At 33.0% G+C, this 16,356-nt stretch overlaps 1 protein-coding gene across 1 annotated transcript in view; it reads left to right on the top strand.

The window, feature by feature from the left end:
- Positions 1 to 11,657: 11,657 nt before the first annotated feature.
- The window catches only part of LOC110659794 (WAT1-related protein At1g68170-like), a 56,448-nt gene continuing 51,749 nt past the window's right edge, over positions 11,658 to 16,356 (top strand). The window contains exons 1-5 of the mRNA XM_058151565.1: positions 11,658 to 11,851; positions 11,986 to 12,048; positions 12,313 to 12,418; positions 12,495 to 12,755; positions 14,554 to 14,712. Coding sequence (XP_058007548.1) covers positions 11,658 to 11,851; positions 11,986 to 12,048; positions 12,313 to 12,418; positions 12,495 to 12,755; positions 14,554 to 14,712 — 783 coding nt within the window. The remainder of the gene's footprint in view (positions 11,852 to 11,985; positions 12,049 to 12,312; positions 12,419 to 12,494; positions 12,756 to 14,553; positions 14,713 to 16,356) is intronic.

Genomic DNA, 16,356 nt, shown 5'->3' with positions numbered 1-16,356 from the left:
CTGCTTATGCCTCAACTCTTTTACTTCCCGAGCCAGGATTCGTATGGGTTCCTCTTCATATGTCAAATCCGGTTGTACTTCAATTTCTTCCATGGAGATGACATGTGAAGGATCTGAGTGGTATCGTCTTAGCATAGACACGTGGAACACATTATGGATCTTATCCAGCTCTGGTGGTAAAGCTAGCCTGTAGGCTACTGGTCCCACACGTTCAATGACTTCATATGGGCCAATGAACCTAGGGCTCAACTTACCTTTTCTTCCGAACCTCAATATTTTCTTCCATGGTGAGACTTTGAGAAACACTTTATCACCAACGGTATACTCTATCTCTTTTCTCTTCAGATCGGCATAAGACTTATGTCTATCGTAGGCAATCTTCAGGTTAGCTTTGATTATTTTCACTTTTTCCTCACTGCTTCACTGTGTCTGGCCCTACCAGCTTATCTTCGCCCAATTCAGTCCAGCACACTGGAGTTCTACATTTCCTCCCATACAGTGCTTCATACGGGGCCATTTGGATGCTAGCTTGATAACTATTGTTGTATGCAAATTCTGCCAGTGGAAGATATCTATCCCAACTTCTCTCAAACTCAATGACACAACTCCTCAGCATATCCTCAAGGACCTGGATTACTCTTTCTGATTGCCCATCCGTCTGAGGATGGAAAGCTGTGCTGAAATGGAGTTGTGTACCCAAGGATTCATGCAACTTCTTCCAGAATCTTGATGTAAACCTTGGGTCTCGATCAGATATGATAGAAAGTGAGATTCCATGCAGCCTAACTATCTCACTGATATATAATTCTGCTAGCTTCTCTAGTGAGTAGTCACCCTAATCGGCAGAAATGTGTCGATTCATTAACTGGCCCACTATCACCCACACCGCATCATGCTTCCTTTGGGTGAGAGGTAGACCACTAACAAAATCCATAGTGACCGGTCCCATTTCCATTCTGTATGTTTATAGGTCAGAATAAACCCGATGGAACTTGATGTTCTCGCTTTAACTTGCCGACATGTCAAGCATTTAGTCACATAGTCACTATATCCTCTTCATACTGTGCCACCAATAATGAGGCTTCAAATCATTATACATTTTTGTGCTCCCTGTGCATAGCATAAACACTAGTGTGTGCTTCATTCAGAATATTAGTCCTCGCTTTCCCATCATCCGTACACACACTCTCCTCCGTAGTATAAACATCCATCCGCTTTCACCTCATATTCAGCTTCCTTCCTCAGAATTTTAGCCATAATGGCCATTAGTTTTTCATCCGCTTTCCGCCCATCTTGTATCTCACAGAGCAGAGTTGGCCTCACTTGCAACTCAGCCAAAATAGCTCCATCTTGAGCTAAGGACATGTGCATTTAGTGATCTTAAAGCTGTGATGGACTTCCTACTCAAAGCATCAGCCACTACATTTGCCTTCCCAGGATGATAATCTATCACACAATCATAGTCCTTCAGGAACTCAATCCATCGCCTTTGTCTAAGGTTGAGCTCCTTCTGGGTTGGCAAATATTTTAGACTCTTGTGGTCTCAGATAAATGTAGCATTTTTCACCATATAAATAATGCCTCCATATCTTCAGTGCGAAGATGATTGCTGCTAATTCCAGGTCATGAGTCGGGTAGTTCTGTTCATGTGGCCTTAACTGCCTGGAAGCATAGGCAACCACTTTCCCTTCTTGCATCAATACACACCCTAGCCCATTATGCGAGGCATCACTATAGACCACAAAGTCTTTTCCTGACACTGGCTGTGTTAACACTGGTGCTTCTGTCAACATAGCCTTCAACCTCTCAAAACTGGCTTGGCACTTGTCGTTCCAGCTAAATTTCACATTCTTATGCAACAACTTGGTCATTGGAGCAGCTATGAGAGAGAACCCCTTCACAAATCGTCTCAGAGTATCCAAATAGCCCCAAGAAACGTCTGACCTCACTTGTATTTCTAGGAGGCTTCCATTCCATCACTGCTTCTATCTTTTTGGGATCTACTCTAATCCCCTCAGCTGACACTATGTGTCCAAGAAAGGAGATCTCACTCATCCAAAAATCACACTTGGACAACTTAGCATACAGCTTCTTTTCTCGCAGGGTTTGCAGAACAATCCTCAAATGTTCATCATGTTCTTCCCTGGTCTTGGAATACACCAGAATATCATTAATAAAGACCACTACAAACCGATCTAAGTATGGATGGAAGATACGGTTCATAAGGTCCATAAATGCTGCTGGTGCATTTGTTAACCCAAACGGCATCACTAGAAATTCATAGTGCCCATACCGAAGTTCTCAATGCGCTTTTGACACATCTGTATCCTTTACCCTCAGTTGATGATATCCTGATCTGAGATCAATTTTTGAAAATACACCGGCTCCTTTCAACTGATCAAACAGATCGTCGATTCTGGGTAATGGATATTTATTCTTCACAGTTACTTTATTCAACTGCCGGTAATCAACACACAATCTCAAGGTTCCATCCTTCTTCTTCACAAATAGCACCGGAGCTCCCCACGGTGACACATCAGCGTATGAACCCCTTATCAAGCAACTCTTGCAACCGAAGTTTTCAACTCCTCAATTCGATGGGTGCCATCCTATAAGGAGCAATAGAAATGGGTGCTGTACCCGGCATTACCTCAATAGCAAACTCGACTTCCTTTTCTGGTTGTAAACCAGGCAACTCCTCAGGAAACACATCTGGGAAGTCTCTTACTGTAGGTATATTAAACAAGTTTGGCTCAGCTTGCCTTGTATCAACCACGTGTGCTAGGTAAGCTTCACAGCCTTTTCTCATCATTCTTCTTGCAACTGTGGCTGAGATAACATTGACAGAAATCATCCTTTCATCCACAACAATGATCTCATTACCCTCAGAAGTTTTCAGAGAAATCCTCTTCAATTTGCAATCAACTATTGCCTGATGACGTGACAACCAGTCCATACCCAAAATCACATCAAACTCGTGGAAGGGCAATTCAATTAGGTCTGCCGAGAATTCATACCCCTGAATCCTCAATGGGCAACCTTTATACACCTTATTCACTACCACACTGTGGCCTAGTGGATTTGTGACCAGAATGTCTTGATCACTCTCTCACCAAACTCCTCTCTATGGGTAGTTTGATGCAAATGTAGGAATGATTGGATCCTGGATCCACCAATGCATGTACAGAAGTATTGTAGAGGGAAAACATACCCCTGATGACATTTGGGGCATCTTGCTCCTCCTGAGCTCTGATGGCATAAGCCCTAGCTGGCATTCTAGTGTCTGGCCTCCCAGCTGACTCGGATGCAGGCCTCAGTGATGGACCAGCTGTCTCAGGTTTACCAGGCTTTCTACCTCTTTGTGGTGCAGGAGCAGGTCTATCAGTTTGTGTTGGAGCAACTGTAGTAGTCCTCTTCAGACAATTCTTGATCTGATGTTCTGTTGATCCACACCGTAAGCATGCACCAGTCACTCGCCAACATTCCCCCTTATGCCACTTCTGACAGTACTGACAGTCAGAAGATGCAGGGGCTGGTCCCCTAAACACCGTCCCTGGAGAGCTGCCCATTGATGGTGTGGGCTGGCCTCTCCTCGGTGTGAACTACGGTCAGGCCCTCGAGACCACGACCACTGTGGTGGTCTGAACTCGAGCAGAGGACCCTTACTCTTCTTACTGGGAGCAGAAAATGCACTGGACTGACCCGGACCCCTCTTCTGCTGTCTTTCCCTTTTATTTTGTTCATTGATTTTGACCCTTTCCACTTTCTATGCTGCATCTACCAGTTTAGCAAAATCCGTAATCTCTAGTGCTGTGATCATAACTTTGATGTTATCATTGAGCCCTTCCTCAAACCGTCTGCACCTCTTCGCCTCGGTAGGGACTATCTCCCTCCCATACCGGACTGACAAACTCATGCTCATAGTCACCATCGACAATCGCTTTTGTCTCAAACTGATGAATTCCCTTCTTCGCACTTCTAAATATACTTTGCTAATATATTTCTTCCTGAACTCTGTAAGGAAGAATTCCCAAGTGATCCGTTCAGGTTGCACCTCACTGGTTACTGTGTCCCACCACTGATATGTGTCATCCTGAAGTAGGGACACAAAGACCCACCGTGTTCTCGCTGGGGTGCGCTTTAACTGCTTTCAAGACTGATGGTTCTGTCCAACCAATTTTCTGCAGCCATGGGATCATCCTCCCTTTTTCCGAAGAAGTCTACAGCCCCATGTTTTCGTAATTTCTCCAAATGGGACTTCTGTGGGGCTGGTGGAGGTTGTGGCTGTGGCTGTGATGGTGGAATTGCCCCCATCATTTGCCGATAGAATTCGGTCATTTGTTGAAATAGCGCAAACTGAGGTTGAGCAGCTGCCTCATTTCCGGTGGAGCAGATTCTCCCCGCCTGCACTCACTTGGTGGAGCATGACTCTCCACCTCTTCATCAATCGCTCTTTGCGGCAGATCCATGTCCTATTCAAAATAAGAAGACAAACAGACTGCATCAGTGTCACCTCAACATTTACAAATGCAATGCAATGGTATGTACTCTATCTAGGCCCAGAAACGCCTAAACCGATGCTCTGATACCACTAAATGTGACACCCCTTACCCGTCTACAGTGTAGCCGAGCAAGTTATGCCACTCAGTGTGTCGGAACATCAATTCATGTTTTAATTTCAATTTATCCCTTTTTATTAATTTATTTACAATGTTTGAAAAAAAATCTATATTTACCGCAAATTTTATAGAAAATCCGGCAGAGTGCCGGCTATATTTTGGAAAATAGTTCTTCTGCACCTGTTTAAAAACACTCCCAATATAATTACAATCTCAATCTCAATCATTTCTCAAATTAATTCAGTATTCCAAAATTTACATTCAACTCATATTCACCAAGTTCAATGAGAAATACTCATATTTAATTATGAACACAGTTCATAGATAATTACAGCAAAAATATAAGTACATGAGTTTATAATGTACATAACAAAAGTTTACAAAATAAAAAATAACAAAATATCAAAATATCCCAGATGGCCTAATGTCCTACCAAATGCACTGCAATGTGAGGTGACTCTGAACTCTGAGTGCAGATATGATGGCTCACCCAGTATGCGGTCTGCTGGACTCCCCAGCTAAATCTCCAGTACCTGCGCGTGGCAAAAGCGACGCGCTAAGCAATTCTGCTTAGTGGTGACAATATAAAATAGAATAAAATAAAATATAATAAAATATGTAGAATGTTGGTTTACATTTTTGGGTGGACTAAATTTCAAATATTTATTGCAATATTATTCGATTAAAGTTGAGTAAGATTTATTAACACTGCCCGAGTAACCTATACTAGTTGATCGGATCGATAAACGAGTAACCGCACAGGTACTAAGTACCTCGGACCATCACACCATCGGTCACATTCGCCTCCCTGTAATGTAACCTAATAAGCTGTAATAATTATCGGGGTTAAACCCAAGTATAACAACTCACTATCATAGCCAAAGGCTATTATGTTACAGAATGGCATGGGATGCCATGAATTACAGAACGGCATGAAGCCATATGCAGTACTGCTAACAGAACCCTATTGGGATGCCAACCTATCCAAACCAATCACATTAGGACTACTAGGGCATTTAACACTTTTAATTTGTGTAATTCTTTGAAATTGAAATTTTAATGATTACTATTCATTTCATTAGTCAACCAAAATGTTGACTTTTACATTGACAATAGGTAAATTAGGTTAAATATCATCAACATACCACATTTTACATTTTAAACTTGTTGGTATTGGTTGCCAACACCATCTCTAAGCTTAATGATAATTAGACAAAATTTTCAGTTTTCATGCTTTAACTTTACTGTTCCATTAGTCACCTTTGCAGTGGTATTTTGGAAAAGTGATCAACATGAAAGTTGTTCCTTATTTTATCTAGATGAATTTATTTTTTTGAATCACTCCATTTGGAGTTTTGTAGCTCAAGTTATGGCCTAAACACCATAACTGGCCGGATTGGGCAGATTCCAAAATTCTGGGCAAAACTGATTCTGCCAGATTTGGTGTCTCAAGTTTGGTTGGCAATTTGACTAGGTTATGATCATAATTTGGGTCAGGTTTCTTCATGAAAGTTGTTGTTCTATATGTCACCTTGTTGCTGGTAAAATTTCAGGTCAATTAGACTTTTCTACATTGAGTTATGGCCAAATGACCAAACACTGTTCATTTGGTCATTTTGCCCAGGCAGAGTGCAGGTCACCCGAATTAGGGCAAGCTTTTGGTCAAGTTGGTTTGGTTTTCTGGGCATGGGTTCTTCATAAAAGTTGTGCCATTATGTGTCTAGTTTTATTTCCAATTGGCCAAACACCAATTGAACCTCTACAATTCAAGTTATGGCTGTCCAAACAGGCTGGACTCACAGCCACACCTGCAGGTCACCCAAGGCAGCCACTCCAACCTCAAATCCCACAACCCAATTCACTTCATTTCTGGTTCAAACCAAACCAAATGGTCATTAATTGACCATTAAAACCTACTTCTATCATCACAAGATCAAAGTCTCATTTTCCCCCCCTCCAAACCCTAACTCAACATTATCAAACTTGCATTTTCACTTTATTTCTTCAATCTACTTAGCAAATACACATTGTGGGCAGCCCCAATACCCTTTTAACTTCATTAAACTCAACACCATCAAACCCTAAACATGGCTGTCAAAAATAAGGGATGGCATACCAATGTCTTTCATCAAGTTTCTTTGTCATTTAATCACCAATATAATGCTTAAACATGGAATTGAATTTAAATTTAAGGTTTTGGTCACTAACCTCTTTTAGCTCAAATCCAAGCCAACCAAAACTTTAATTTTTCTTCAAGATTTTGCTGCCCAAAGCTTCCTCAAGGTGTGGGGTAAATTTTTTGTGAAGACAACTAGGGCTTTTATGGTGTGGAAGCTAGGGAAAATCAAGCTTGAAAAAGCTTGTCCATGGAGGTTAGGGAAAATTGGTTTACGGAAAGGAAGAAGAGGAAATGGAAATCTGATTTCTTTCTCTCATTTTTCAGCCCATTTTGTCTTTTTAAACATATTTATGCCATGTATCAACACTTGAGTGGGTGAAGGCACACTAATGACATCATGTGATGTCATAAATTCCCATTTAATTCATTTTTTTTCTTTTCTTTTCTACTCATTTTCAATTCAACTTTTAGTAATATTTATTCACATTTTATGTCATAATAATTATTTACTTAACTGGACAAGTCGGCCAAAAATCACCTCTGAAGGCGAAATGACCAAAATGCCCTCCGTTTGGCTTAACGGGCCAAAATTGTCTGTACCGATTGAAATATTTTTCTAAGTATTTTCTTGGCATTCTAATGCCATAAGAACCTCAATAACCCTTCTCTGGAGTCCCAAAAATTATTTTATAATTTTTCCCCCGGGTCTAGAGCTCCTAGTTGCAAGAACCACAACTTCTCACTAGGTTACCCATCGCTAGGGCACCGGCTCATTTAACTTGGTTGTATTTTATTTCTAAAATTTTTGCTAAATTTTTCTTATTAATATTTGAGTTAATTATAGTCCCTCACTTTAGTTTAAATATTTTTCTGTACATTCTAACTGTCCGGACCGACACCGATCACCGGAACAGTAGACTGTACGGACTAGCTAAAGTGAGGATGTTACACCACCTCTCTCATTGATCTCGATTAGTGGGGTGAGTATGCCTTGTCGTGGTGTACAACACGGCATGTTTGAAAAAATTTGTGTCATGACCTAAGTTGTGTTATTGATTGGTAACACTGTGTTATTCAATTGTTTGATCAAATTTGTGTTATATGAGCTTTGAAAATTATGACATAAAATTATGAATTATTTGAATTGTAAATTGTCAATAAAAATTTCATATACTGCATTTTAAATTGTTATTGTGTACCAATGAGTAAATTTTACTCAGCAATAGCTTTTTCATTGCTGTCGCTGGTAGACAGACAGATAAAGCATCAGAATAGGCTGTTTGTGCTGCACTTTTGGGATTTTGCCTGGTATTTTTAGTATACCACCTCCTTGTAATTTTTGTTGTAATGTATGTGAACTATATGTATAAATTGTATTTGGTCTTGAGCAGTTGTAAATTATTTTGGCCTGTCAAAATATTGCATTACAATTCTCTTATTTCAGCTTTGAATACTCAGTTATTTTACACTTTATCTTTGGAATTGCTAAAAATGATATTGAATTGAGTTTGAACTGTGTTGAAGACACTGATTGGAGTTGAGCCATATTGGAGTTTAGAATTGAACAAATATATTGGAAGTGCTTTTTACAGGTTTTTTTGAAGAACTGTTTTGCTCCAAATATAGACGGGACTTTGCCGAAATTTTTACAGAAATTATTAATACTTCAGATTTGTTATTTGATTTCACTTTAATTAAAAAAAAATTTTTAACATCTGTCAAAAGTGCTCACCACTGTGAAAAGAAATAAGAAAAGGTTTAAAATCCCTTGTAGTGTATTTAATGGGTTATCAGTAGACGAAGTTTGATAATTCATTAGGTATACTACGGGATCATGTTATGCCTTACGGAGGGGTAAGGTGTGACATGCCAAGATGCAAGGACCAAGTTTAATAAAAGCAAGAAGGGTATTATGGTGTAATTTGGTGGAAATCAAGCAAAATAAAAGAAAAAAGGAAAGAACCTTCCATGTAGATTTTCGGCCAACTTGAGCAAAATGAAGAAGATTGTGTTTTTTTGACTCATTTTTCTCTTTTTTTTTAATGAATTTAAGTGGACTTGTTAAGTTATAATTGGTTAGAAAATTTTTAATGACATCATTACTACAACATGCCTATGCAATAAATCTAATTTAATTCCATTTTGTTTTCTTTCCTTTTCTGTTCATTTTTAATTAATTTTTTAGTAATATTTATTCATATTTTATGTCATAATAATTATTTATTTAACTGGACAAGTTAGTCAAAAATCATCTCTGAAGATGAAATGACCAAAATACCCTTCATTTGGCTTAAAGAGCCAAAACTATCTGTACCGATCTAAAAAATTCTCCTAACCTTTTCTTGACATTCTAATGCTACCTAGGGCACCGTAACTCTTCTCTGGCTTCCCAAAAATTATTTCACTGGGTTTTCCTTGGATTTAAGGCTACTAGCTATTTTTACAGCAACTTCCCGTTGGGTCACCCATCACCGGGGCACCGGCTTATTTAACTTTGTTGTATTTTATTTCTAAAATTTTTTCTTAATTTTTCTTATCATTATTTGGGTTATTTATGACTCCTCACTCTAGTTTACATATAGTTCCAGTCATTCTAACTATCCGGACATACATTGGTCACCGGAACAGTCGAATGCACGGACTAGCTAAAGTGAGGGTGTTACAATAACTAATTCATAAATTAGTTGCAAATAAAAAAAAATTGGATGGAAATTTTTGGGAGAAAAAATCGATTTGCTATTAGCAGCTGACAAGAAATCGATTATAAATAATAATCGATTTGACGACTGATTGCTATTAGCAACTGATTTTTATAACTGATTACAAATCGATTGCTAACTTTGGAAACAATTAAAATAATTCTTTAATTTAGTAATTGATTCTCTAAATGGGTTTCTGTTAGCATTACTAATAGCAACCAATTTTAAAATCAGTTACTAATATAATATATTTAAGATTTTTCTAATATCGATTAACAACTGATTTAATAACCAATTATAAATCGATTATTAATAACAACAGATTTAGCAACCTACTCTTGAATCGATTGTTAAATTTTTAAAAATTAACTATTTTACTAAAAAAAAAAAGAATCACAAATCGATTGTAAAATTTATTGCCCATAGCAACCAATTTTAGTCGGTTGCAATAATTGGTTACAAAACTAATTTTTTTTTGTAGTGCATTATCAATTTTATTTCAAAAAATAATTATATAAATAAAAGTCCTAACTCAAAAAATTTTATTAATAATAAATAATAATATGTAATTTAATGGCTTAATATTAAAAAAAAATTTTTTTTTCAAATTTTTATAATTATGGTTAATTTTTTTTTTGATAATTTTAGTATGATTTTAAATATTTTTTTTAACCTATGATCGTAATATAATTTTAGTTGTTGATTTCTCTTTAAATGAATTGACATATTGTAAATAATAAATTTTTAACGTAAAGCTAAACAAAAAATTTGAAAAAAAAATTAAAAATGGGAAGGGAGAACATTGAGATTTCTAAAAATATTATTCATTATTTTTATTATTTACAAAAATACCAAATCAAAATGTATTTATAAAAAATTATTAGTTCTAAAATTTTTATTGCATTAAGATAAAATCAAATAATAAAAAACATATTTTTTTCCTTACAATCTCTATTATAAATGAACTATAATAATTTTATTAAAAAAAATTAAAAAATTAAAACTATTTAAAAATAACTTTTAGTAGACAATAAATTTTAATTTATAAAATCAAAACACTCATATTCTCATACCATATTTATGGTATTTCATTTATACTATTTTAATTGCTAAAGTAATATATATTAAAAATTTTATTTCATGTGTTTTATTAATAATATTTTAATTAACTAAAGTAATATAACTTATTAATTTTATTTTCTTAAAATTTTTTGAACCAATTTTAATTAGAAGTAAGATACAATCATACTAATGAGTAACTAAATTTAATTGGCTATTAAAAATAATATATTATGATAATATTATATCATATATAAAAATTAAAAAAATATATAAAAAATTTAATTCTCGAATTTATGTAATGAGTAAACTAACATTAAGATAAAAACTAATTTAAAAAAAGGAATGAATTATTATTTTAGAAAAATTGATATAGGTTCAATTAATCAAACCGATTAATACTAATTTAATTTCCCTAATCTTTTGGTTTGGTTCATGGGAGTTGACTTTTTTTTTTTATTTATATATCACTCCTAAGCATCCCACGCCTATAACCCGGCCATAGATAAATAATTTAAAATATCAGGTAAGATGTGAGGTAAAATAAAGCCTTTTTTTTTTTATTACATATGTGGGAAGGGTGGAATTCGGTTTCAATATGAAGTTTTTTTTGTGAGAAATGTAGTACTATTTTTGTATGTATTAGCAGTTCTCTATAATCTTATATGTTTAAAGAAATTTTTAGGAGCATCCGATATGCATGAATTATCTCTTATAATTATGTGAGATTCACTCTTTATATTATGAGGGCCCAATTTCTTATAAAAGATAGAACACTATTTTTGCGTGCATTAAGAGTATTCTATAATCTTTCCTATGCATTAAGAGTATTCAATTGTTAGAAGACACAATTCTTTAGTAATTATTAATAAAATTAACATCAAAGAAACACGCCTATAACCATACAAGAGCTACTGCCAAAATACACGTTCACAATTGTTTGCAGAAAGTGAAGTCTTGCTTGCTTGCTCCAACTTGCTATATATATATATATATATAAAGAAAATGCATTACCTATTCATCTGATCCTTTCTTATATTGAATTCGATCACTTTCACTAAACACCAGCAAGTGCATAACCATTATTCTTCTTCTTCTTCTTCTTCTTCTTCTTCTAAAAAATCTTGAAAAGGGTCATCTTTCGTTGCTAGGACGGGATCGATGAGGCATATTTTTGCAGCCTTGGCTGGCTTGAAGCCAGCAATAGTAATGGTGGTGGTTCATATTGCATATACTGGGATGAATATCTTATATAAATTGGCTGCAAATGAAGGAATCAATTCGAGGGTAATTATTGCCTATAGATGGATTTTTTCATCTGCCCTTCTAATTCCTCTAGCACTCATTGTTGAAAGGTTTGTTTCTTCTCTATAATCATTTCTTCTATTCTCCACAAAAACCAATCAGTTATTATAATCATTTCTTTTTGATTTTTCCTTTTTTAATTTCTAGTAATTTATGAAAGTTTTTTACATTCTTATGTATATAGGAAGAGCAGACCAAAGCTTACAAGAGTGGTTCTTTTTCAAGCCTTTCTTTGTGGGTTATTTGGGTAAGATAATTGGTACTAACTTAATTACTGCCAAATATTACACTTAAAAGTTAACAATGAGCTAATGATATGAGAATCTCTTGTTTAGATTCGGTTTATTATGAAATATATATGGCGGGATTTGTATATGAAATTTGTTAGACTCACATATTTATGTCTTGAATTTATGATGAATTAGGTTTAAATACCTTTTTTTTTTTTCTGAATGATACTCGTCACTTAAAGTTATGAATTTTTTTTCTCTCTCTAATTCTTGAACTGTAGAGGACTAGGAAGCCAGAATTTGTACTTGGGAAGCTTAGCCTTAACATCTGCAACATATGTGAGGGCCATGTCCATCCTCCTTCCAGCAATAACATTGATACTGGCTGTCTCATTTAGGAACATATGTTTTTATCTCAATGAAACTCATAGGAAACTTCAATTTTCTTGTTTAATTGTTCCAGACTAATTTTCTTCCTAGGTTGGAGAATTTGGAGCTAAAGACAACAATAGCGAAGGCCAAGGTGATGGGAACATTAATAGGAATTGGTGGGGCAATGCTTCTCACTTTCTATAAAGGTCCAGAGACCAATATTTGGTCACTAAATCTTCACCTATTGAAAACAAATCAGCATCAAAATAGCTACATTTCTTCCACTCACATTCTTGGCTCCTCCTTGGCACTTGGCAGTTGCACCTCTTATGCCTTGTGGCTAATAGTTCAGGTTGCTTACACAAAATCTTGATAAATTAATTAGAATCTCATATATTTAACCTAATTTATAATTTTCTTTCTAATATTAAGAAATGGATTTATTTATTTAACTTAATTTATTCATATTTGGTATTTTATATTTTAATATGTTAAATTTATTTTAATCTATAAAATTTTTGTGAAAATTTTTAAAATTATATATTTCCTTTGAAAGATTTATTTTTTTTTTTTTTATCAACTTTGATAGATCAATTTGAGTTAAATATGATCTAAACAAATGTGCTATCAATTTTTCAAATTTGACTTTTGGTGCAATTAAGTTATTTTGTTAATGAATTAAGAATTAAGATTCTCTCAAGTTGGAGTTAATATAATGGGTCATATTTATCTTATTTCAATCAATTAATTTAAATACAAATAAAAAATACAAACAATTTAGAATGATTTTTCAATAAAATTACATATTGGTAATTTGCTTAGTTCTTTTCTAATAAGTGTAATTTGTTTTAAGTCGTAGTTTCTAGAAAGAAATATTTAATTAAATGTAAAAATCATTTTAAGGACTTGATTGTAATTTTTCCCATCTAAGTCCTAGTCATGGTATTGAAGACCGGATCAAAGTGGCTATTCGGACCGGTTTAATAGGGAATCGGACCATGTCCAATCCGATTCAAACATTAAACTCTCACTTCTAATAACTAGAGAAAATCAGTTTGAACCGATCGAGTAACCAACAAACTAAAAATCCGATCGAGTTTGAACTGATTTTCCAATTCGATATACTCAATAAAAAATTTTTACAATGAGCAACAATAAATATTGAACACAAGAACAAACAATGAATTTTGGGCCAATAAGCTACTAAGCCACACCATTGTTTTATAATTATTTGATAATATATATATATATATATATATATATATATATATATATATATATATATATATATATATATAAAATAATTATTTAACTAATTATACTAATTTAAAATAATAAATAACTTTCTTTTAATTTCATTCACTTGCAATTTTAATAATTAAAAATATTAATAATTTTTTCTATTATTATGTTAAATTATTGAATTATCTTTTTATTATTACTATTATTATTATATAATTTTTTATTTAATATTTTATATAAATTAATATATTAATTTTTTTTATTAATAAAAATAAAATTATTTTAAAGAATTTCAATTTTAAACTTTTTTAAAAATAATTAAATGTTATTATTTAAAAAATTAATTAAATATCTAAATTATTTTTTAAAAAATTACATATTAAAATTTAACTAAATTTTTTTATTAATTATTTATAAGATATATAAAAATATTAATTATAATGAAATATTATTATTAATAATTTTATAATTTATTTAATAATATATCCGTTTAACTCCGATTCAATCCCAATTAAATCTTAAACTCTTAACACTTTGTTTTCACCAATTACTAGTTTAGGTCTGAAAACCTTAGTCCTAATTGAATATTTGCTCTAAGTTCAAACTAATTAAATGCAACTTTACTTAAAACAAAATCAAATTTGAATAATTTTATTAATTGAAATTAAAAATTAATACTTTTTTATTCATAAAAAAATAAATTAATTCTGTTTACGTGAGCTTAACAAAATATAATGGATTCCAAAATTCTGAGAAAAGAATGGAGGATTATGATATAGGTCAATCAACGGCGTAAAACTCAGTTAATTTTTTTTATGATATTGATTTTTTTAATATTTAAAATTAAGATTCAATTATTATTGTATTAAAGAAAAAATAAAATGTATATATATTGTTTTGAAGCGTAGACCAAGATGAGTGAGAGATATCCATGTCATTACTCAAGCTCAGCTTTAATGTCAATAATGGCATCAATTCAGTGTGTGATTTTGTCACTATGTATGGAGAGGAATTGGAGCAATTGGAAGTTGGGATGGAATCTTATGCTTCTCACTGTCGCATATTCGGTATGTGAAAGTCTGTTAACTCTTTCCAATATATATATTTTTAGCAATTTATTCTTTTCAAAAATAAAAATAAACATACTAACTTATATGTTTTCAATCCTAAGTATTTATTAATTTCTTTTATAATTAGCTCCTATTGAGCTGGAATCTTTTGCTACACTTTGTTTGATAGGAGTTGGATGAATTATACATTGATTTTTATAGGGGTCACAAAATTTTAATTAATAAAATTTAATTATTAAATTTTAATTTTATTATAATAAGGATTATATTATTTTGACAAGAAATTCATCAATAGTATGATGTATTATTTAGTTTAGAGATAATATTTAGAAAGAAAATATAGAAGCCTTCAAATTGAACTTTAACTTTAAAAAAAAAAATTAATTGACTTTAATTGAGACTTAAATTCAAGACCTCATTAAATTAAAGAGCACTGATAGAATTCAATTTTTATTTTATTGTTATAATTCACTAACTTGTCTATTAAATTACATTTTCAGTGAGATTTTTATTGGAATATCACATAAAACATAATTCATTTGAAATTTTAATACCATTATTTTGGAAAATTTAAATAAAAATAAAGCTAAAAAATTAAAAATCTAACAATAATTCCTTAAAAAAATAAATAAGATAATTACTCTTCAACAAAAATAACATTGTCACACCTTACCCCTCTGTAAGGCATAACATGATCCCGTAGAATACCTAATGAACTATCGAACTTCGCCTACCAATAACTCATTAAGTACCCGACAAGAGATTTTAAAATCATTTTCTTACTTTTTAGAAGTGGTGAGCATTTTCATACTTTTAATAGAAGTTTAAAAGCTAGTTAAAATTTTTGTCCATTTTTATTTGTCAGCAAATTTTGGAAAAATTTCGGCAGCGTGTCGTCTATATTTAGAGAAAACAGTTCTTCAAAAACCTGTAAAAACACTTCCTATAATTCCTTTCATCAAAATCCATCACTACTGTAAAACAATCAACACAACTTTTCCCCAAACTCCAAAATTCAAAATAATTCCCATATCAATTGTCTTCAAAATATATCACTAAATACTTCATTCATTTTTCATTAAAGTAAAATCAAATTACATTCATCATCCAAAATGTACATGAGAAAATCCAAACTAATATTATTACAAACTCTATACAACTGCTCATGACCAGTTTATACATGTACATACATTTACATACACCCAAATAAATATTACAATCAGGGCATAAAATATACTCGATAAACTTCAGGGATGTGGCTCCAAGATCCTCAGCAGCTCACTCTGTTACTACTCTAGTCTCTATATCTGTGACAGCAAAACAGCCATCGCTGAATACTATGACTCAGTGGTGCACAACATACTAAAATAATATTTATGTATAATTCAAATCACATTTATTCAAATACAATACTGAAAATGAAAGACAGCTGCAAAACAAGGTTTATAAACTTTTAATCCAAACAATTTCATTTAGGAAACCTCAAAACAATTTCATAAAAACACACAATTATATCATAACATTCGAAACAATATTTATCTCAATAGCCAAAGGCTTATGAGAAAATATAATGTCATACCTTACCCCTCTATAAGGCATAACATGATCCCGTAGAGTATCTAATGAACTACCAAATTTCAT

Source organism: Hevea brasiliensis, chromosome 8 (genome assembly GCF_030052815.1).
Source record: "Hevea brasiliensis isolate MT/VB/25A 57/8 chromosome 8, ASM3005281v1, whole genome shotgun sequence".
Taxonomy (NCBI): Eukaryota; Viridiplantae; Streptophyta; class Magnoliopsida; order Malpighiales; family Euphorbiaceae; genus Hevea; species Hevea brasiliensis.
This window is presented reverse-complemented; position numbering and strand designations above follow the sequence as displayed.